Source organism: Ammodytes marinus (assembly GCF_949987685.1).
Source record: "Ammodytes marinus genome assembly, chromosome: 1".
Taxonomy (NCBI): Eukaryota; Metazoa; Chordata; class Actinopteri; order Uranoscopiformes; family Ammodytidae; genus Ammodytes; species Ammodytes marinus.
The window spans coordinates 22377969-22399773 of record NC_137230.1 but is presented as its reverse complement, the minus strand read 5'-3'; the positions used below and the strand labels follow the sequence as shown (position 1 = coordinate 22399773).

The following is a 21805-nucleotide window of genomic DNA, read 5'->3' as shown; positions in this document are numbered from 1 at the left end:
GAGAGAGAGAGAGAGAGAGAGAGAGAGAGAGAGAAGGAAGGATGTCGCTTTTGTTGTGGTTAACGGGGAATATGTCAGATTTATGAATTTGTTCTGGATAAATATGTGTTTGTCAGCTGTTAATATGTAGGGAGGAGCGTGTTTTTTGATGTGGAGGAGGAAGTACACAGATAAGGGCTGATGGTAAGCTGAGCCCGACCGATTAAAATGACTTACAGTCCTAATGTATCTCCCCTTTTTTATCCTTTCTTTCCTCCTCTTTTTCTTTTCCTAGCCTTTCTCACCACCTCCTTTCCTTCCCTCTCCATTGCTCCTGCATACTTTTGACTAAAATCAATCACATCTCATCCCCCCCCTCCTAGTCCAGTCTTTCTCTGAGAAACCCTGAGCCAGAGCACACGTCTGTAACACCTCTGAGCAGGCAACTGTTTTCAGTTTTAAAACAATGCTCCCTTTATTGAAACTGAAGAAGGAAGGAAAAAGAAAACATCCCAGGGCTTTTTAACTTTTCTCGGGAATTTATTTTTTTGCCATCTGCAGATCAGAGTGGTCAGCTTGTGGGTGTTTGCGTTGTTGCTGCTGCTTGTTGCCAAGTAGTAAAAGGAGGCAGTTCAACAATCCAGGAGGTTGAGGACTTGTGTGTACAGACATACTTTGAGACGGGGCAGTTTGATATGGCCTTTACCTCTTCACGTATTCCTCCCCTACTCATGATAAAACATGCTCCCACATGCCCCTGACTCACACAAACACACTTGTGCATAAAAGGCCCGGTTTTTACTCTGTGGTTTGGTTTGTAGATCAGAGCAGGCAGGTACACTGAGCCCACTCACGCACACTGAATAACACTTTGTGCTCAATCTTCTGCTTCAATCTGGACACTGTGCCAGGCTGTTTGCGTGTTGGTCTGCATGTGCGATGATGCTGTCTTGATCTTGATGCTATGTCTGATTCCTTTCACCTCCTCTGTTTTCTTGTCAATCGTCTGTCTTTTAACACGTTCATTTGGTTTCCGAGCAACCAGGTGTGTTTGTCAGACTCTTCCCTCGGATAAAACATGGGATAAAACATGGGAGGCTCTGTGTTGTGCCATTACGGAAGCTGTTTCCTCTTCCTCACAAACAGGCAATTTGTCACACCACATAAAGCTGAAATAAGAAGATTTAAAACTGTTATCAAAAGTGCGACAGTCCTGCATTCAGTGGATTTCGGTGAATAAGTTCTGTGATGTCGTAAACGTGTTCCGCCGCTTCTCGCAGAGAGAGATTACAGGCAGGTTTATTTACACGTTTTACATCCAGCAAGTCTGTTAGTTGTTAGCATAACGCTTCAGACCAGACCTGCTTCCTGTTGACAGCCTGAGAGGAAGGCAGGCCATGTATTAAAATAAACATAATAATAATGTATTACCAGGTAAATCTAAAGCATACATTATTGATGTCCAAAATGGAAGAAATTGATGGACCTAATCAGGCACAAGGTCCATGTGTTAAATCTTTATTTTGCGGTTCTGTCATTTTTAAAATGTATATTCCAATGTTAATTTCAAAGAAGTTACCTGGGAATAACGATGCAATATCGCACAAAGTTCAGGGAAAGTAGAGACGTTATTTAATCCATACGCTTTTATACATTTCCAGTGAATTAATTCCAGTTAACTGGAAGGCAGCATTAATTTATTATGGTCAGTTCAACTACTGCCCAGAGTTGTGTTTACTTAAATTGATATCTTTCTTATTGTTCATAACGCATTACAAAATTCTCTCTGGGAAACTATTAATTATAAAGATTAAAAAAATTTCATTCACCTCGTCCTGGAACAACAAAGTGTGCGGGTGTTCTTTTCATCTTCTGCCATGCCACAATGAAGACATAGTTTTCTGTTGACTGTACACTCACTGTGGCACCCTGCGACTCATTGACTTTCATTGTGTGTCTTTCTTGCTCTGGGATGAGCTGAACCCGCAGAGCCACTGACTCATCCTCTCTAGATGGAGTATGGCCTTTTCTGCAGCCTATCAGATGTCACTGGCTCCTCTGTTGTGGTCACAGCCATTCACAGAGGATGAATCACATTAATAAAAGCCATCCTTTGCCTTGCTCAACAGCTCAGCTGAGGTCAGCTGCTGACATTTGAGCACTGGAAACCTGGAAGCACAGCCAGCTTCAAACAAAGTGGCTGATATTGATGTGATTTGTCCACACATTACAGTGCATATTTGGGGATGCTTTGCATTGCAATACGGCACATATCAACTGTGCCTCTGCTTATTCTGTGAGTGACTGTGTGTGTGTGTGTGTGTGTGTGTGTGTGTGAGAGAGAGAGAGAGAGAGAGAGAGAGAGGGGGCAGGAGCTTAAACTACAAGTGCTCATATATTAACCACGCCTGCACAAAAGCCTGTTAAGTCTTTATGTCACCTAATCTCTTTTTTGAAATTGCGGATCTACTCTTTGCTTTTGGAGTTGTAAATATTGCAGCAAGGAAGATGCATCTGTGCCACTTTGGTATACAAATTAAGAAGTTTGTTTGTTGGTTGGAATGCAATGGGGTCAGAATTGCATTTAGTTATTTTTTTAGGATTTTTGTTGACAACCAGAACAAATCAGGATGACTAAACGTGAGAGGAAGGGAATGTGTGAATGTTTGGGGCTGTTTGTACCATATGTTTAATATTTCTAATATTCTTGTACTTTTACTAGAGTTTATAATAAATATCTAGATGGGGTTAGGGGTTGTTTGACAGTCAAATGTTAGTCTAACCAGTCTGTATTATTCCACTGATTTAATTTCGGCACCTTAAAATGAAACATGTCTCCCCCTGGTGGTGAAACCAAGACAGAGCATTTTCTTATCAGTTCCGATCAGTTCACACCCTCAGGTAGCTTTACCTATATCCTTGTGTCTAGTTTTACTTTGACTGCAAATTGTACTTTCCACTGTGATAACTTCTTGTATGCGTCTGATGTTTGATCCGCTTACTGAATGTCTGAATATCTGTCACCTCCAAATATGATGAGATGCACAGGGGCATAAAGAGATAGACAACAGAGAGGGACATATACACATAGGGGATTATATACTGCTCTAGTTAAGTGCTATCCGCCAGAAGCCTTGACCCTAAGTGTGACTCATCACTTGGTTAGCTACCACCGTCACAGTTAACCAGATCATCCTACGTTAAAGAAAATGAGAAGTGCAGCAATTATGGAAGAAAGGAAGAAAATGGGATCAAATTATAAAAGCCTTTTAGATGTGGAGAAACGCTCGGCTGCTGTAGAATTCTACTGAGGGGGCTTTGTGATCGCTGTATAATAGTCGATATATCTGGATCACGCCAGCAGGCGATGGAGAAAACCCCATACAGGATGATGACTGCCATGTTGTACTAGCTTCTGGTGACTCAAAATGATGCACATTATGTATTCAGATGCACAATATTTCCGTCATAACTGCCAACATTAACCAGCATTCGATATCAACCTAAACAGTTGAATGTTCATAAAGACAAAATGAAATATTCTGAAATATATATTTTTAAACATGCATACAAATAGGTACAAGTTACATTAGAAATACCTGTGCTTTTTACAGTTCAAACATACATGGAGGTGTTTTTAATCTTCTGAATTTAAATTGTCGATCGTTCTTTGTCCTCATTGTGTGAGACCTTCTGGAAAACTGGTTTACACAGCTCACAACAGCAAAAAAATAAAAAAGAATAGGATGATAAAATAAATGATGTAAGATTTCCAAATATTTGTGTAGTTAAAGCAACAACCCCCCCGCCCCCCTCCCCCCCCCCCCCCCCCACACACACACACACACACACACACACACACACACACACACACACACACACACACACACACACACACACACACACACACACACACACACACACACCTGAGTTAGCCTCTGGTGTGCAGGGTCGGAGGTTCGATCCCCGTCTCCCCGCCACATGTCGAAGTGTCCCTGGGCAAGACACTGAACCCCGAATTGCTCCCGATAGTTAGCTTAGTTAAGCCTACCCTGCGTGGTAGCTGCTGCTATCGGTGTATGAATGTGTGTTTGACTGGGTGAATGTGTACAAAAAACAATGTAAAGCGCTTTGGGTCTGTGATAAACGGAGATATAGCGCTATACAAGTCCATTTACACACACACACACACACACGCAAGCAAGCAAAACAGGCACATTGGGACATTCTCATTTGTTCTGTTCATAGAGCATGGAAACACACCCAGAGACCGTCTTAAAAGTCAATCGTCGTCTTCAAAAAGCAGAAATGAGCTTCTTATAAAGTTGATTTGGCAAACATGCTAGCCAACAGCTGCTGATTTAAACATCCAGCAGACACAGATTAACATTAGCAATAATTTGAGGTTTTGTTTACGTCCACCTTATGGAAGCAAGTCCAATATTGACGGTCCTTTTCCCTTTTTTCTTGTGTCCACAAGCTCCTGAGGGAGATATGTGTCTCTTTAGCTGTTAAACGTTCAACTATGTTCACCAGCTGCTTGCTGACTTTGTTTGTCTGCCGTTTGGTGCTGGGCAGGTGGTGTACAGTGGGTTTATCAGAGCTTTTTAGTCACCTGCTGCTCCTGAAAATAAAGTTGATGAAAGCGATGAGAGTTGAACCTAAACATTGAAGTTGAGAGCTATGAGCTATCGACCCTTTTCTCATTACACATTACATTTACTCTTAAAGCTCTAGTTTGTAACTTCTGTTGCCCCCATGAGGAATTCTCAGTAATTACAACAACAATCTCGGTGCATCTGCATGAGGTAAGCCTTCGGTGATGGCTCATGGATTTAATACCTTCTGCTTTACATCCAGGTTTGTATTAGTAGAATCAACAACTGAAACATATTTTGTCTGCTTGTTGAGCTCCTGCACCAGTGTCAGTGGGTGACACCAGTTTGTAAACGCTGCCATACTGAGAAATACAGAGAGTTTTGTGGAGCTAATAGGCTTAATCAACTTTGTATCAACTCGTTTTGCGATGGCTTTAAATTAATCGACTTTCCTTATTATGAAAAAGTTCCGCTCTATAGCTTCAATATAAATATTAAAATATTGATTACAGCAGTATTTGGCTTGTTTCAAATGCAAATAGCGTTGGACAGGCTTTAATATTTCGGCCTTCAAAAAAAAAGTTAAGACATGAACATGATCTCTCATCCTCTTCCTTTTTACTCTTGCTGCACCACTGTTTTCCCCCTCCCTGTGTTATATTTGTCCCCAGGCTTGCCCAGAAGCTTGGCCGCTGGTCTAGGTCTCCAACTGAGAGATAAAAAAAAAAAAGTCATTAAAACTGCTTGGACAGCTTGAAACTTCTGTGTGGGCGTTCTTCTACCCGCAGCAGAAGTGTTTAGAAGGGCATGTGCGGGAACATCAGTAAATTAATCCATGACAAGATTTACTTAACACGAAGAGCACGATACGTTAAAAAAAAAAACAGTGAGCGAGACAAAACACAGACACGTTAGTTTATTGCACAGGTAGACTATTTGTTTGTCTGTGGTTTGACAGGTGGGATTCATTACCCCCAGCATCTTAACGCGGTTAAAGCTCCTCCTGAAGCATGCGCTGTAATCCCTGTGGGACCCTTCATAACTCTGCCTGCTCTGCTTCATACACCTGAGGGCTGTAGTAATCTCTAACTGTACCCCATGAGCACATATTTCTTTCTGTTCTTGTAAGCAGGCTTGTCTTTTATCTGTCTGTCTTATTCCCACAGACACAGCATCCACTCTGCACTTACATATCCAACTCTCCATTCTTTACCCATTCTCTCTCTCATGCTGTGAGAAAGCTATCCTAGGGAGGCGCATGCTTCTTCTTCTCACACACAAACAGAAATCATTGAGTGTTATCTTTTGTAGACCATCTCCCTGGAGGTCATAGAAGCAGACCCCAGATCAGATTGAGTTACCTCTGTGTTAAAAGCCTCAAGGCAGGCTAGCAGACCCCCTGTCTGTTGTTCCCCACCTCTCCGGGGGGCTTTCGGTCAATCTTTCCACATCGTTGCACGTTGCACAACTCTTGACCGTCTAAGCTCCTCATCACACTGGTTACCCCCCTCTCAGACTCTCAGCCCCCTAGGCGGCTCCAGACCTTTACCCCGCGACTATTGCCTCGCAACTCATGACAAGCACATGATGGGAGAATGGCCATGGCTCAGGTATTAGCTGAGACAAAAACTGGAAAACAAGGGGGAGACAAAAGGGATAAAGGCGAGAACCATTTTGTTATTGTGCATGAGCTCATTCCTTCTTGTCTGGCATAGGGCTCACTTCGTACTGTAATGGGTAAAATGTCATTGCTGTGTTCTAAGAAAACAATCTGATTCATTTAAGAATAAAAAACATGATAGTTTCAAAATTCACGCTTGATATTTTTATTCTCCTTTGTGTCACAAATAGCCTAGGCTATTTATTTGCCTCTGACCAAAAGTAAGTAGGCTACCATGTGATAGACTGTATTGGTATCTCAACTGATATTGACCTTAATAAATGGATCAAGTGGCGTAGCCTACTACGTAGTCAGATGTGAGCAGTCTGGTGAAGCTGCGTTGAAAGAGGTTTTCCAGGGAGGTATTGTGTTGAACAATTTCTAAATCCGACACAGCTCCTGGAATCTTCGTAACTGTGGTTGCCAGGAAACCAACAGAGATTCCTAATAAGTCACTTCTCCCGGCTCAGCTAAGCTAAGCTCAGCTATCAACCTTGAGGGTCAATTTTCTAATTCAGCGTACAATCATTACCAAAATGTCAAACTTGTCCTTGAGTTGCACTGTTATGTCTTTACTTTTTTTGAACATAATGTACAGGTGCCCACTGTCGATTACCTTTTTATTTTCATTTCTGTCCACACCTTGACATTTTCTCCCCTAATGTGACTTTTTAATTTTCCCTCACTAAGGCTCCACACTCATGCATGCACGCACACACAGGAACACACTTGTAAGCAATGCTATGCACTGCTTACAGCGACTGGTACACTGCTGTGGCAGACAAAAGAGAAACAGCATGATGTCCCGTTTGCCTCTGGATGCAGGGGCCTGTTGAGAATTAGACAGAAATACTTTCAGGAGTGGAGCTCAGCAGAATTTGCTTGACATTTACTTTTTATGGCGATAAAAAAAAAAATTCATGGGTGAAAAACCATGTTCTGAGGATAGTGAGCATCTCATCTTTGTAAATCCTGGAGTCTTTCATGTGTGCATGCTTTAATAACAGCACGTGTGTTGTATGCAAATCGCACGGACATTATTAGCCTATAGTTGCATATTCTCTGAGGAAATAATTTGCTCCATTCTCCATTACCCCCTGTCTCTATTAACCTTTCTTCTCCCTCAGCTCGGTTCTTTAACCTCTGCCATGTTTTTCTTCTCCTACCTCTTTTCTCTATTTTCTCTACTTTTTCTTGTTCCCACTCAAGTAACTCCCATAACACAAGGAGTCTTTCTCTGCTCTCATCTCCCTGACACCACTCATGCTGGTTTTGGTAGAAGCGGTTGGTTTATTAAAACACTATATACACTCTGTTCTCCTCGTAGCACAGCAGTTTTCACGCTGATGTGTTCTTACCACTTTCTGTTCCACTTTTCTTTGATTTAAAGTACAATTTGCTTCTCTACACGCACTCATCTCCCTTTCCAGAAAGACACATTCAGCTTCAGCTCCTGCAGGGACTACTGAAGATTATTCTCTTTATCCAAGTAAAAGCCCTTTAAGAGCCCTGTATTGTATATAGCCCTGTTCATATTTTTGTACAGTAGTTTCAACCTTACCAGTGAGAAAATATTTAGGCTTTCATTTCTTCTTTGCATCCATAACTCTCAACAGGCAGCGAGGACAACTTAAAGGTGGAGTCAGCGAACTTGAAGAACGCTTGTTGTCAAAATCACTTTTTTAGTCAAAATCATTGAATATCATCTCATGATCCGCTACTTGTACGCAGGTCTACTGTGTGGGCTGAAAATTAAAATCTGGTGTTGATACACAGCTCAGGCTCTGTAAACTGGTATGTAGGCTATACGAAGGGTAGCCTATGTCAACATGTCTGTTTAAGGAGCCTATTGTGTATATATTAATGCTGGAATTATATTTCATTGCACACACAGTAGCCTACGGACATATAGGGGATGGTTAAGATACTCACAGATTTTGACAAAGTGATTTAGATAGCACGCTTCCCCCAGAATCACTGACTCCGCCTTATACATTGATGCTAAATGTGTTGAAATGTGATACAAGGACTCTCTGTAATATTTAGTTTTCTTATTCTCTATGTCCGTCCCCACAGACACCTTTGAGGTCCTGTTGCAGCAGGCGGAGAATCACACCAATGTCATCCTGACGGAGTCGTACCGCAGCATGGCTGATCAGGCCGTGGGCCCTGTGCAGGAACTCTTCACCGATATCAGCCTCTTCCTGCTGGGGTCGGAGCTCAACGTGGATGACTTGGTACAGCGCTTCTTCGACTCTCTATTCCCGCTGGTCTACAATCGCCTGGTCAATCCGGGCCTGAGCAACATGTCTCCGGGCTACGCCGAGTGTGTACGCTCGTCCAGCCGTGACGTCAGACCGTTTGGTGCGGCTCCCGGCCTCCTGGCTGAACAGATCGCTCGCTCTGGCTTCTCCGGGAAGCTCCTTCTTCAGGCGCTGCACCTCGGCATCGAAGTCATCAACACCACGGACCACCTACAGCTGAGCCGCGAGTGCAGACGGGCCCTGCTCAAGATGCACTACTGTCCTCACTGCCAGGTATGGTATATGGACGCAAATGTCTCTGAAGTGAGTTCATCGATCCAAATTAAAGGAGAAGAAAGCTAATTTTCTTTGTTAATATAGGCCTTACGTGTTAAATCAATCTAGTCTATATTCATACAGCAATTACTTAAACAGTATGCGCAGTTCATAACACAGGTCTCCCAGTCATTCATCTTTGCAGTAATTGCTAGTTAAAATTTCGAGTATCCCGCTCGTATTTTATCCAATCAGGAGACAGAGCACTATAAAGAGGCGGATCTCTGTGCCTGAAAACGATGACTCGCTGCTCTCCATCGCGGCACTATCTGAGGAAGACGTAGGGAGGGGACTGCAACTGCAGTCACTGACAGGAAGTTAGCTAAAAGGACCATATCGCTTCCTTTTAATATAAAGTCTTTACCGACGTATTTGACCACCAATGTGATTTGCTTCACAGGGCTTAACCCAGTCCAAGCCCTGCATGGGCTACTGTCTTAACGTGATGCGGGGCTGTTTGGCAAGCATGGCCGAGATCGACGCCCACTGGAGGGACTTTGTTAGCTCACTGGAGAGCCTGTCAGCGCGGATGCAAGGACCGCAGGATCTGGAGCAAGTGCTTCTGGGAGTTCACACGCTGATTCATGATGCAGTCGGGCACGCACAGAAAAATGGACCCCGCCTCTCAGCACAGGTCAGAAACATTTCTGAGAGGAGTGATTTGAGTTTGGTTTAGGGCAGTGTGCTTGAAAATGTACTGAAAGAAAGAAAACCAGTATATCACTAGTACATTTGACAGGGTAAATGGGAGAAGAATAGATCAAATGTTTAACATTTCAGTTGATCCGGGAGAGCTTTTTATCATGAATTACACAGCCGTCCCAGCTTGTAGCTCCACGTCAGATAGGTAGGCTATGTGCTATGTGGCCTGAAGATCGATTGCTTGAAATTGTACATTACACCTACAACAGACCCACAAGAAGTCTTTATCTATAAAAGCCAAGTAATCTCCAAAAGCCTAACCCTAAATTATTACCTTTCTGTCTACATTCATGTTGTTTGTGATGAGTTGAATCCCTCAACATGTTTGTTCCTGAAATACACTGCCTTTCTTGTTCTGATGCACCATAGTTCCATCTAGTGGTTGTCTTGATAGGCTGCACATGCAGTGCATTCAGAAAATAGAGATGATAGGCTTGGCTGCACTAATGGCATGAGTACAAACCAGCTGTCACAAAACCTTCTAAAATAAGGCTAATTTGTCATGCAAAATAATTTAGTCACTAAATGCACATTAATCCCTCAGTGTTTAGACCTAACTGAGTGGTTGTTTCATTGGGCAATAGGTACACAAACTGTGTGGCCCACCAAGCAGGAAGCCAGCACAGTCGGTCAGCATCCAGGACAGCAGCAGCAGGGAATCCATCCCTCTTAAAGCTCTCATCAGAGTGTCAGGGGACTCGCTAGTCGCCAGAAGAAGGTGAGTGCGTGAGAGATGAGAGATGCGTGCATAGAAAGAAGTGTCATTTTCGGATTTTAGTTAATTTAAAGGTGCACTATCTAACTTTGGGGTGCGTCAGAGAAGTGAAAAGGTTCTAATGGTGCGACCACACCAAATGTCAATTTTCTTGTTGCGCCACATGCGTAATAATCATTGCGTGACATATTTCACACCAAACGCGATGCAAATATGCTGTTTCATTGTTTTTGTTTACAGCAGAAGGGCCCACAGTTTTGTTTACAAACATATTTCCAGGTGCCTCAAAATAATTGTGTTTCGATTTATGATGATATAATTATTCAATATGATACTAAGAGTGTTGAGTAAATAGTTTTTGTAAATAAACTGCAGGCTCTGAAAATGTATCCCCATCCCCTAAAACTGCATAGTGGACCTTTTAATCCACAATTAATATGAAAACCACTTTGTTAAAAATAAATTAACTGTCCTTGTGGCTGCTTTTTCAGGGACTTTCTGAACAGTCTGCGTCTCTACCGTACATACTACGGCGGCCTGGCAGATCAGCTGTGCGTGAGTGAGCTGGCCTCTGGTGATGGGATGTCCTGTTGGAATGGGACGGATATCGTTAAAAGGTTTGTTTTAAAGAAGGCTTTACTTGGATAAATGTACAGCTATCTCTGCTATCTCATGGTGCTGCCAAGGTCAGTAAGGTTGACATCTGTGACTCTGAGAAAGGAGAAGCAAATGATTCTAATCAAATCATTTTCCTCCAACAATCCATTCACCCCTGATGCTTCTACATGACATTTTATTCAGATTTAATAGGTTACAACCACATATCCCTTGAGCAACACTTTCTCTTTCTATAATGTACATTTTGCCTGCTGCGTGGTTTAATAAAGGAAAAGTCCGAAATGAACATCCTGCCATCCAATGATGGTGCTCAATTGGATGTTCTAAAACGGCTGCAGGATTCGCTCTCTAATAAAGTTACATGATGAAATGAACGGGTAATTGTATCCCAGCATTTACTGTGACGAGCAGGGTTGGAGTGACCCTCACGCTCACGGTGGTCATTCATTAAGGCCTCATCAGCAAACCAAATGTAACAACCCATCAGTGGTGCAGCCTGGGTGAGAATAGATACACCTGTCTTCCTTTAAATCACCACAAATGTTTCACACTGCTTTCTCACTCGATCTGCCTCTGCTCCTCCTCGTGCAACACTTTTGAAATATTGCACAAAGATTTCTTTTAAATGTGCCTGTCATGTCTGGATGAAGCCATGATGTCAGCAAGGTTATTATGCATTCCGTATTTCTGAGAAGGGCTTTAGTTGGCATGAAGTTACTTCACTGTGTGATCCTGGCATGGGTAGACCATATACACACAACACACACACACACACACGCACACACACACACACACACGCACACACGCACGCACACACACACACACACACACACACACACACACACACACACACACACACACACACACACACACACACACACACACACACACACACACACACACACACACACACACACACACACACACACACACACACACACACACACACACACACACACACACACACACACACACACACACACACACACACACACACACACACACACACACACACACACACACACACACACATTTATATCTACTCTCCACACAAACAAGCTGACACCAATATAGAATTATTCTGTTAACTGTTTGTGCTCACAGAGACATAGATCTCGGATATGAATGGTTGTGAACTAGGTCAGACAAACTTGTCCCTTTTCACTGTATCAGTCAGCGGCCTCGTCTCCATTACATCACTGCTCTCCATCTTACCTGTGCTGTCATCATTCAAGGACCCTCTCGTATATCCTCAGTCTGTGGTTGTTCCTCTTAACTGTCAGGTGCTGTCAGGCGCTGTAGAAATGGCAAGCGGGCCCGTATTTCAAACCACGCTGAGGTTGGAGGTGTTGCCAGTTTCGGTTTAGACGCTCCATTGTAAAGGGTGACAGCCTTGTTGAGATTGTTTCACAGCTGCTGTGTGAAGGTGAAAAAGACGGAGGGAAGGGGGGGGGGGGGGGGTGGGTGAAGGAGGAGAAGGTCTTTCACTGCATTCCTAGTATCTCAGTGTACCAAGGTTAGGTTTCATTCGGGCATTACCAATTGATTTGTTTCATCTTCTTCTGTTATTTTCCCAACTTAACACCTTGGAGTTACCATTACAAAGGAGGCGGCCATTTCTGAGAATAGAGAATGTTTTTTTTTTCGGTGTGGAGAAAGAAGAGGCTAGTCAGACAAGCTGCAGGGCTGTCCATCATCTTAGTCCATTGGAAATGTTAACATTCTTTGGGGCTTCTCTCAGCTCTTTGACCCCTTCTTCCTCTTCAACCCGTTCGAACTGACACTCATTGAGAGGGACTGGTTCACTGCAGGTCCTCTCACAGGTCTTCACTTTGACCCGTCTGTTGTTACCGAATAATAAAAAAGTGGAGGGACAAGCTGAGGAATTGAGAGGCATTAGCAATCTAGGCTCTGAGGAGACTTTGGAGCCAAGTCCCTGCAGGCTTAGCGGGCGCTTCCTGCAGATCTACAACCCTGTGTTGCTTTCTATTAGCCCAGGACCATAGATGAGTGGCTGGGAGTCAACACAAGCTGAGACAAAAGCAATAAATAACCTCCTGCCTACGGGTCATAACCCAACATCCACTGAGAAAGAGCGGACTAAAACTCATTGCCAGATGGTGGCTGATTTACAGAAGCTTATCGAGGCCTTGGAGACCTTAAACGATTGGTTTGGTTGCTCTGTGTGTGTGTGTGTGTGTATAAAACTGTACATTTGAATGTGCGCGGTTGCCCTTTATAACGGCTCTTTGTGCGTGCAGGCATAGATTGTTTTATGGTCCTAAGAAAGTAGTGAGCTGCACCAAAGCTTTGTCTTATAACAGGACTAGCAGAGACGATAAAAACCATGACACAGTAGCATGAGATTTGAGGGAGATTTAATGCATGTCCTCGTCTGGTTCTCGGGTAAACAAAAAGATAAAAACAATCAGATAAGATCATAGAGTAAAAACACCGGCAGCTTTTATCGCAATGTCCGTGTGAATGTGGGTGATGGGATCTCGCTTCAGGGGAGATTTGGAAAACATATTATTTTTCTGTCTCCAAGCTTGTCCCTCACTTACACACTGATACTGGGAGGAAAACTATTCGATTTCTGGCTTATTAACAGTTTTGTCATCTTCTGTGACAGCTCATTTTACCTGAAAATAATCCCACATTGAGTCACAGACATGTGCAGGGCCGGAATGACAAGAATCAGACATGATACAAAATAACAGAAAGAATAAGATTCAATTTACAATTCCCAATTCCTGAAGAGCAAACATAACAGCTATTTGGGCTGTTTTTGCTCTAGGATACCATGACATTTGTAGGCCTGGCGGGATATCACACCTCAACACTGACTCGGTTACATAAAAAATGTGTCTAAATAACTGGAATTTGGCCTCTAATGACTCATAAAGTTGTGAGTCTTGTTTATTAATTTATCCATCAAGTATTTACTAATTTTAAAACAATATGGCCAATTTCAAGTGTTTTAGACTTTGACCTTATTCTGGCAGTATTCTTGAAAGGCTGCTTATGGTGAATGGTAAATGGACTTGACTTATATAGCATTTTTTAGACGATTTTCTCAGCCCTTAAGTGCTTAAGATTTCTGACCACATTCACCCATTCATACACAGATGGCAGTAGCTGCCATGCAAGGCGCTCTCTGAACCATCAGGAGAAATGTGGGGTTCAGTGTCTTGCCAAGGGACACTTCGACATGTGGCTGGGAGACAGGGGATCAAACCTCAGACCCTGCACTCCAGAGGACGACCTCCCTACCCACTTCGCCACTGCCGCCCCTTATGTTGAGTACTTCAGTGTTTTTTAGGGAAGCTGAAGCAAACCAAAGACCAATGTTTTGAAGCGCGAGAGTTGCCACACAAAACCAGGAGAAATTATAATTTCTCCTGGATGTTTGAATTTGCTGCTGTGTTCATGTCCTCCTGATGACCGTAAGTCTAATTATCATTCTCTTTTACCTCTGTTTTTGGTCTCTACCAAGTCGTGGGGGATATATTTGACTCTTTCTATCTTTTAATCAGCTAGTGGCTAACTTTGTCGGTCTGTCTGTTTGGTGCTAAGCAGGTGATTTTCAGTGTATTTTAGAGCTTTTAAAGCTGAAAACAGCTACTGTAACTGCTGCAATTAAAAACAACACAGAAGAGAATTAATCAAAACAGGGAAGTTGCAGGCCATATCGTTAGCATCGTGATCCCATATTAATATAGAAAATTCTGAGTATAGCTGCTTTGAATTAAAAAAAAAACGTTGTTGTCCAAAAACAGGTTTCCATTTTTCAAAGTGAGGCACTGACAAAAGTTTAAATTCTTTGTAGCAGAACTCTTATTGTGTCGGCTCATCGGAAAAAAATTAAGATTCATATCCAGCCCCAGTTTATTGATATGGTGGTTGAAGGGACTCTTATGCCCTTACATCTGTCTCAATGTAAGACTGATTGCAAAGGTGATTCCTGTGATTTATGTCCACTGGACAGCAAGCGATAAAAACATTAAACAGCGAAACATCCCTCAAACTGTGGAAGTGACGGGATCTTCTTTGGTTGGAGACACTTTCCCCCGTCTGGGCACAAAGGTTAACACATTCCCACATGCTTTCTTCATCCGTCATGGATACACACATACACACTGAAGTACTGGCAGGCTGCCATGAGCTGCCCCCTCTCAATGAAAACACACACACACACACACACACACACACACACACACACACACACACACACACACACACACACACACACACACACACACACACACACACACACACAGGCTACCATTTCTTCTTTGCTTCTGCTGGAGTAACAGACGGACAAAGACAAAATGGCATTAGTTGAGAGATAACTACTGGGATCCTTGTTCCTTTTTAATTGCCACACATTTACTTAACTGATCTTTGGACGTACTGTATGTGTGAGAGTGTGGAGGGTAGTAGCACATATACATTCAATGTATATTTTATATAAAACAAAAAATATTTTCTTATTTCCCCTTCAGGCGACCACGAGTTATAGCAGTGCTAAAAAGCCTCAGCCTCAACAAGTACGGGAAGTGTGATGTTTTATTCATGATTACCTCCTCTGGTGTAGACTTGCTTTAATTCATCCCCACCTGCACTTGGTCTCTTGCCTGCCAACCACACCAGGTGTTTGGCGGTGTGTTTATATGTTCAGAGATCCTTTTTTCTAATTGAGTACAACAGTGTTTTGATATTTACGATAATAAGCCCACTGACCCTGCATGCTGTTGGAATTTAACACGGAGGGATCAGCAAGTGGATGCTCCAGTATGTATCGAAAAAGATGCATGAAGACAGGCGGGCAGATATCAGCGTGGCCTTTGGTGTAACAGGCCACCCTTCATGCCGGAGCGGCTGTCTGAGCGCTGACCTTTGACCTTTACCGTGTCTCCTCGCTGCCCGGTTAATCCTTAAGAGGTCAATGACATGGTAATAAGAGCCCCGGACTTTCCTCAGTGTGTGGCCACTTAGCAGAGGAAAGGATTGATTCTGTTAATGTATGTCTACAGTATGCTTCTCTATTCATATCTATTTGATTCTGCTCTGTTATTTTCTGTTCACTATTGCATCATTTCTGGCCTTTTTTCGCCTCCATCCCCTAGCTAGATGGGAATCTCGGCTGATTTGCCGTGACTTGCCTGAAATGACATCTTTTAAGCTCTGCTAATAGGAATGAACTGAAAAAGCATCAAGAGCTTAGGTTACGCCAGTCTGCTCGGGGAGCATACTTCTTAATTTGAGGGTTGTCTGAGCCGGTGTTCCCATCAGGGGAATGTGTTGAATAGCATCAGCATGTGCTGAATAATGAAATCTAACTCTACACACTTCATTTTTGTTTTAGCATGAGACCATTTAAAACTGATGAATATACAGTAGCCTACATGTAATTTGGAGGTAAACATATTAAATCATTTACAAGAAAAAAAGCTAAGATTCAATTAAAAAGGAAAAGGAAAAAAAAATGCTTTGATTTTTTCCTACGCTGTAATTCATCTCATTATCCCTGGCATTGACCTTGTGACCCATTGCAGGGGTCCTGAACCCTATGTTGGGAACCTTTTGATATAGAGCATGTACTGTTTATCAATATGCTGACTGTACCTTTTACAAAGCAGGACGCTTGCAAGTCACAAATACATTAATTTGAATTTCTGTTATAACAGTTTTGGACTTTGCTCATAAGAGGTACTTACACCTCTTTGAGGTCCGATATAATTGATGTATTGCCGATACAACATACTGCTACAATACTTATTATATACTTTATATATATATAGGCATTTAATGAGATAAGAATAAATAGTAAAAACCAGTTTCACCAACAAAAACAAGAAAAAGGGGTTAGGATAACTACCTTTTGTCAAACTCATATTACATGTAGACTACATAAAGCAGAGGACGCTCAATATACTGCATGGAATAATATATCACAGCTGTATATCTTTATTCCTGTCATATATTAATGCCAAATCTCTGTCCATTAATAAGCCCACTGGCAAAGCTGTGGTGTTCCATTCAGTGAGATGACTGTGGTCATTGTGGTCGTAAATCCAAATGCATGCTTTGGGGCCTGTTTAAGTGTTGTCATACTTCTCTTTGACCAGCAGGTGGAGCTGTTCACTTTGTCTTACACACACGCACACACACACACACACACACACACACACACACACACACACACACACACACACACACACACACACACACACACACACACACACACACACACACACACACACACACACACACACACACACACACACACGCACACACACACACCAGAAACATAGCAGATTGCTGATCACTCGACTGCTGCTCTGCATCACTTTTGATGATGTATGCCGTGTTGTGGCGCTTCTTATCCATGTTGGCCCTGACAGCGACAGACAGTGACAGACAGAAAACTGAATTTAAGTGAGAAACAGTTACACAGCCAAAAACATCAAGTCACGCTGCCATCTCCTGCGTTGGGTTGTGATGATGAACTGACCTAATTTTTTTTACGGAAAGCAATAACCTTTTAAACACGCACTGTCACATATATTATGCATAGCTGTCCTCTTAGTCACTCTCATTTGACAAAGTAAGGGAGTTTTTTCTTCCTCCATCCCATGAAAAAAAAACCTACTCAGAAATAAATGTGCTATGGAATCTGCAGTACACCTCAAAAGCTACCAGTTCATAAAGTTGAATTCAAATATAGCTGAGGTTTTTCTGTCTAGGAACCAACCTGGTAATTTACCCTGTGACTCCTAACACCAAATGTAATAGCTTAATGTTTTGACTCTTTTGGACAAACGCTCAAAAAACTAGCAGCAAAAAACAATAATCCACAAATGAAAACGTCTTAAAATGAGACAAAAGAGAGAAGAACAGAGATGGCTGGCCGATTGGACATTTTTAATTGAGAGAGCGAGAGGATGAGAGAGGAGGGAAAGATGAGATGCAGAGGCAGAGAGGAGAGGGGACGTTCTTCAGAAGCTCCTCTGTATTGCGACAGCTGGCTACTGCAGATAACCACAAAACCACTGGAGCACTTGAGGTCTGGGTGCTGCATGGCTAGAGTTCCACTCCAACATGACCTTATATCCTGACTGGGTTTAGACGCATGGGGCTCGGTCAGAGTACCACATCCTGACGATTATCCCAAGTGACAGAATCAACAACTCTCTCTGGCTGACTAAATTGAGTTCCTAAGTCCCTCTTGCACGCCTGTATGCTGTAGAAGTGTGTGTGTGTGCGTGTGTGTGAGAGTGTGAATTTGTGTGCCTGTGTCTCTGCTTAAGCCCCAGCCTATTTGAATTTTGCATTATTGCTCTGAACAGATACATTTTCAATCTAGCGCTCTGGGAAAGACAGATTTCATTTGTTTGTGCTCAGATATTATCCCTGATGTTGCTGCAGTAACTGCCAGTGAGACCACTGTGCGGAAGGGCAGTAGTTTCAGAGTTGGCTGGCTGCAGGTGGTGCATGTTTGTGTGTGTGTGTGTGTGTGTGAATCCTGTCCCATTTATTTTTTAGTGAGCCCACTCCCTTTTTGCTGCTTGAGCACTGATCCCCTCCCTCCCCGCATCCGCTGCCACTGAGTTGGGTGCCTGCATCTAGCATCTGGAGCAGATTGTGACCCTGCAGTGGTGCCAGGTAGCAGGACATTAACAGCCAAGGCCTTATTGTCCACTGATGAGCTGTCAGAGCACACACCCTCACCCCTGTTGTGGTGCTATCAGCCTGTCTCCATCTACTGTTCCGCTTTACCTCAGAGAGAAATCAGAGGCAGAATAAAAAGGAAAAGCTAATGCTCATGCAATGGGAGCAGAGGTAGCAAGAACGTCTTTGGCGAGAAAACTGTTGGCGTGAGTGAGATCTATTGGTCTGGTCTTAAAAGGCTTAAAGAATTGAAGAAATGCTGAATAAAACCCTGTCTTGTGATTGAATCACAAGGACACTGCAACATTGCTTTGATAAGAAAAAAGGCATTCCTAACATAGATATCAGGAATAGTTCTGCAACACAGACCAGTAAACCACAGACCAATAGTAATGGACATGTACATTAAAGATCGTTCTATTTGTCTTCATGTTTTTCTTCTGTGTATGGAGACTTGGTTGTGCATTCCCCTAAATATTTCTTCCTTTATTGATCACAACACTGGAATGAATTCAGAATAAAAGCGTAATGCCTAAAAGTGCATGCAACACCAGTCTGCAGTAGCTCTAAGCATGTCTGCGTGAATTAGAGTTCTGTGCTGTCTTACCAAGGACATCTTACTTTATGACTATAATGCGGACCATATCCATGTTGAGTTTTGCTCCAGAAGAGACTTCATTTCTCGCAGAAAGACACAAAGACCATTATATCTTTGTATCATTGTCAGGGTTTATCTCCAACTGCAGGCTTTTCACGATGCGTGTGGAACTTTGTTTTCCCTTTTTCATTTTCCACTCATTTGCTAACTAAACATGCTTCCCATTTACTGACACAAAGTGAAAAATGTAGTAGTCATTAAGTATTCATTACCTGTGCATTTGTTTCTTCTTCATGCACTTTTAGCCCGGAGAACATTCTGAATGAGTAGGTAGCTCGCATTTAGAATATTGACAGTTTTAATGGCAACCTTTCTGCCGTTCAGTATTTTATTATTCATTACTTCACAACAAAAGTTACAGTCGGTGAATCGACCCCTCTCACGACTTCCATGTGTTTTTAAGCTGTGTACATTCTGCAGTATAATTTCCTTATCAAGAAAGCACAACAGTCTTCGGAGGTATTTTCTCTTTTTCCAGGGAGTTTGTACCCACAGAAGACTCAGCAGCTCTTTATAAGTGGAAAGCTACCTTTTAGCTCCTGACCTAAGCTGAAAGCTAGGTGTGTGTGTGCTCTCATTAATCTCACCTCCCCCAGTAAAAGGTCTGTGTCTGGAGGCTCCCTGAGAATTAATCTAAAAAGCTCTTTCATTTCTCTGATGTACACATACAAATGTCTCCAACAACAACGTGGCACACTGCGGGATGCCCTGAGACCAGACCTTGCTGCTGTCTCATCCTTGTCCCTGTAATGTTGTCCTCCCAGTTTCTATGGAAACCGAGCCACCCTTATTAAAAAAAAAAAAAAAAAAAGTTTCACCTTCTCTGAGTCTGCCCTTTACCTGACAGCCAAGATAAACGAGCAGGTCCTGGGAGGAAGGCAACACAAACATGCATCTCTGCTCGGTGGCCCGTGCTCATTGGCTCTCTGCTGGAAGCCCTTATTTACCTTAATGCTGGGGGGTGGTAGGGAGGGGGGGGGCTTGAGGAGTACCAGCCGGCAGAAGGTGTGTGTGTGTGTGTGTGTGTGCGTGCGTTGAGATTACTCACAATGCCTCCCATCAACAACCTTGAACCATGCTGCAATAAACAGAAGAAAAAAGAAGCACAAACAACTCTTTTTGTGGCCCCCATAAAGCAAGCGGGCCAGATGATGTCATATGTCACCTTCAGCTAATGAAGGTGATGATGACATGCATGGGCGCCGCATACGTTCACCATCTGCTCGGTTCCAACACGCTGGAGCCGCTCCCCACAATTCAGCCGGGAGGAGCCGTGGCACGTCTGCACCACAGTGAGAGCGTCCCCCCGACACGTGTGAAAAACCCAAAACCGCCTCCTGCATCCCGATCAGTCGCTACCGGTTTAACCATACCTCCTCAGCACAAGCTACTAAAGTGACTATAGTCTCCAAGGCCACTCATTTTATGTCACCTGTGACACCAGGACGGTGGTAACCACAAGGAAAAAGCCCATGTAACCTAACTTTTGGGCACATGTTTGCAGCATGATGATGTTGTAAATGAAGTGTCAATGGCCACATGTCGGGGTTGAAAGATACAAACGTATTTTAGGATTTAGATTCAAGAGCCCAAATGTCAAATATTGAAATTGCTTGTGTTGCCCAACAAACAGTTTAAAACCCCAAAGGATAAACTTATGTTTAAAAAGAAATACAAATTACAGGAGCAGAAGGTACACTCTCATAATTTACTTTTTATAAGTGGTTTCGCTTTAATTTGAAATTAAATTTAAAAATGTTGTTTATCATAAATTTTTAAAAACTGTTGCAAACCAAGACAAAATGTAATGTACAACATCAGTATCTTCCCCCAACTGATACGATTTCTACCCAATATAATTCTAACTAATTTATGGTGGATTATAATGGAAGTAATGGTGGGTTGCAGTAGCCTGGTTCTACCAGACCATCGTACTTCATTTCATTTGTACAGAAGGTCTGGAATCGCTCAATTGATAAACGTAAACTCACCTGAAGGCGGGTGTCTGTTGAAGTTTACAACTATTGGATCTGCCCAGTGCCACCCTCCAATAGCATAACGTTTGGTGCTCCGGCTTCTGACTACAACTGAAACTGGCGCACGTCATTGTTCTCAGCCACTCCCTCTGTTCGCTGACTGGACAGCCAAAATAATCTGGCTGATAAAACCCACAAATATACCGTGGACCCAGAATGACTACTGAAGGGAAATGAAAATTGAACTAGGTAGGCGGGCGGTGCCAGGCTAAAGTTGCAGGCTAATACATAACATGACTAATGACACATTTGCAGATTTTGTTCATTTAAAATGGATAAAAAGGCATTAATGTTAACCAAAGCCAGCAACAGAAGGAATTACTGGAATGATTTGTTCTTGCCAGCGGCCTTATTCCTGTTTAATTACGAAGTGTGACAAATTACAAATTGGTTGATTGGGTTTTATTTTCCCGTTTACTTCTTTTATTAATTGGACTGTGTGTATTGGACAAACAGCAGCACATTTCGGCTTCACTCCCTTGTCAAAAAGTCCATGAAAAGGAGTTGACAAAAGATGGATTTTTCTAAACTCCTGCGGGTGATGATTGTTCTTCATTCTTTCGGGCATTTTATGAAGTGCTTTTGT

The 21805-nt window shown here is 42.7% G+C and overlaps 1 protein-coding gene across 1 annotated transcript in view; it reads left to right on the top strand.

Moving 5' to 3' along the window:
• The window catches only part of gpc5a (glypican 5a), a 113089-nt gene that overhangs the window by 22883 nt on the left and 68401 nt on the right, over window positions 1-21805 (top strand). The window contains exons 3-6 of the mRNA XM_080026376.1: window positions 8314-8774; window positions 9217-9450; window positions 10103-10236; window positions 10725-10850. Of these exons, the coding sequence (XP_079882502.1) occupies window positions 8314-8774; window positions 9217-9450; window positions 10103-10236; window positions 10725-10850 (955 nt within the window). The remainder of the gene's footprint in view (window positions 1-8313; window positions 8775-9216; window positions 9451-10102; window positions 10237-10724; window positions 10851-21805) is intronic.